Genomic DNA, 1,654 nt, shown 5'->3' on the forward strand with positions numbered 1-1,654 from the left:
AAACTTGGGTGGAACAAACAATGCAAATCAAAGGACTTGAAAATGTTTCACATCTGATTTACTTTCAGCTTCGAGGATCTAACATCAGCAGTTTTAGGGACTTGTTAAAGATTTTGCTTCCAGACACTTTTAAGGAATCCGGAGTTAAGATAGAGTATTTTGAAGACTTCTTCTTGAATTTCAGTGTAGTCTTTCTTCTGGATGGTTATGATGAAGCAAACGAAAATTCAAAGAAACTTGTCAATGACCTACTAAAGTTTCAAAGAAGTAATATGCGTTTTGTGATAACTACCAGGCCAGGCTGCTTGACCGATCTGATTCCCATTGCAGAGCAAAGAAAGAAGGTAATGAACATTGAAATCAAGGGAATACATAGGAAAGACCGCATGTCTTTTGTTGAAAGAACATTATCTGGGATTGAACCTAAACCAGACCACATAGATGACTTGAAGATTAATATCATTGCAAATCTTGAGACCTTACATATGGACTTGGATGAGCTGGACGTCCCTCTGACAATAACACTTGTGATTATTCGTGAGTTGAAAAATCCCGCCGAACGCTCTACAGATATCTATGAGGATTTAACAGTCCTCATGATGGGCAAAATCACAGAGAGATTAGCAGTACAAGAGTATTCTGATGCTGCAAGCAAGGTCAAAAAATATTTCACTGCCTTGAAGAAAGTGTCCCTTCGTGGTCTGAAAAGAAAAGAACATGATCTGTTGCCAGATACAATAGAGGAATTGGAAAAAGAGTGTGAAAAGCTGGAAGTGCCACACATAGACATGTTATCTGGATTTTTCAGTTCAAAGAGAACCTGGGACGGTACCTCATTTGAACAGACTTGGTCCTTCCCACACAATAAGTTCCAAGAACACTGGGCAGCTGGATTTGTTGTCACACAATTTTCAGATTGGAAATTAGAAAAAATTAGAGAGCCACTCAAAGAAGAGGTTGGATGTTTAGTAGATCACCCTTACATGAAATTGTTCTTTGAAGACTCTGAAGAAGCGAGGCAATTTTTGGAAGACAGTGCAAGTGATAAGGAAGAGATGTTCATCGATTTAATGTGCAAAGTAGTAGGTTTTGTGATGAAGAGTCAAAAACCACTGATTAAGCGATATCTCCCTGCACTCACTAGTCTTCTTCTATACAGCAAATGCTCTCGTCCAGTAAAAAGAAGGAGATGTAACAAATTGTGCAAATTACTGCGAGCATCAGGGAATGCAACAAATATGTTAGAGTTATGCATTAGTGCACTGCAAGACATCGATAGCACTGACATATTAGGAAGCCTCTATAAAGAAATAGTAGCAATAACAGACCATCTTAGGCCTCAACATGTCATTCGGACAACGGAAGACGAAGAGGAAGATGAACCTGAAGACGACCATAAATGTGATGTGGAGTTTGCTTTCCACCAGCTGGTCAAGCGAAATGTCGAAATCGTGACACAGGAGAAAGTTAAACATGAAACAGTCCCAAAACTAATAGATTTTGCACAAAATACCTTTTGTTCCATCCAGAAGATTATGGAACCAGAATCAACATCTGAAGGAATCCACGAATTGGCATCAAGTTTGCCTAAATTACTAGATGCATTTAAATAATATTCAACGATCAGTCTAATGCTGGATAATTGACAGGTTCA

General features: G+C 38.6%; 1 protein-coding gene across 1 annotated transcript in view; it reads left to right on the plus strand.

The window, feature by feature from the left end:
- Positions 1-1,646, plus strand: part of LOC119597645 — a 6,268-nt gene extending 4,622 nt beyond the window's left edge. Inside the window, exon 2 of the mRNA XM_037947241.1 lies at positions 1-1,646. This exon is cut by the window's left edge and continues 1,059 nt beyond it. Coding sequence (XP_037803169.1) covers positions 1-1,613 — 1,613 coding nt within the window. The 3' untranslated portion in view covers positions 1,614-1,646.
- The last annotated feature ends 8 nt before the right edge of the window (positions 1,647-1,654 follow it).

This window comes from Penaeus monodon, chromosome 39 (assembly GCF_015228065.2).
Source record: "Penaeus monodon isolate SGIC_2016 chromosome 39, NSTDA_Pmon_1, whole genome shotgun sequence".
Taxonomy (NCBI): Eukaryota; Metazoa; Arthropoda; class Malacostraca; order Decapoda; family Penaeidae; genus Penaeus; species Penaeus monodon.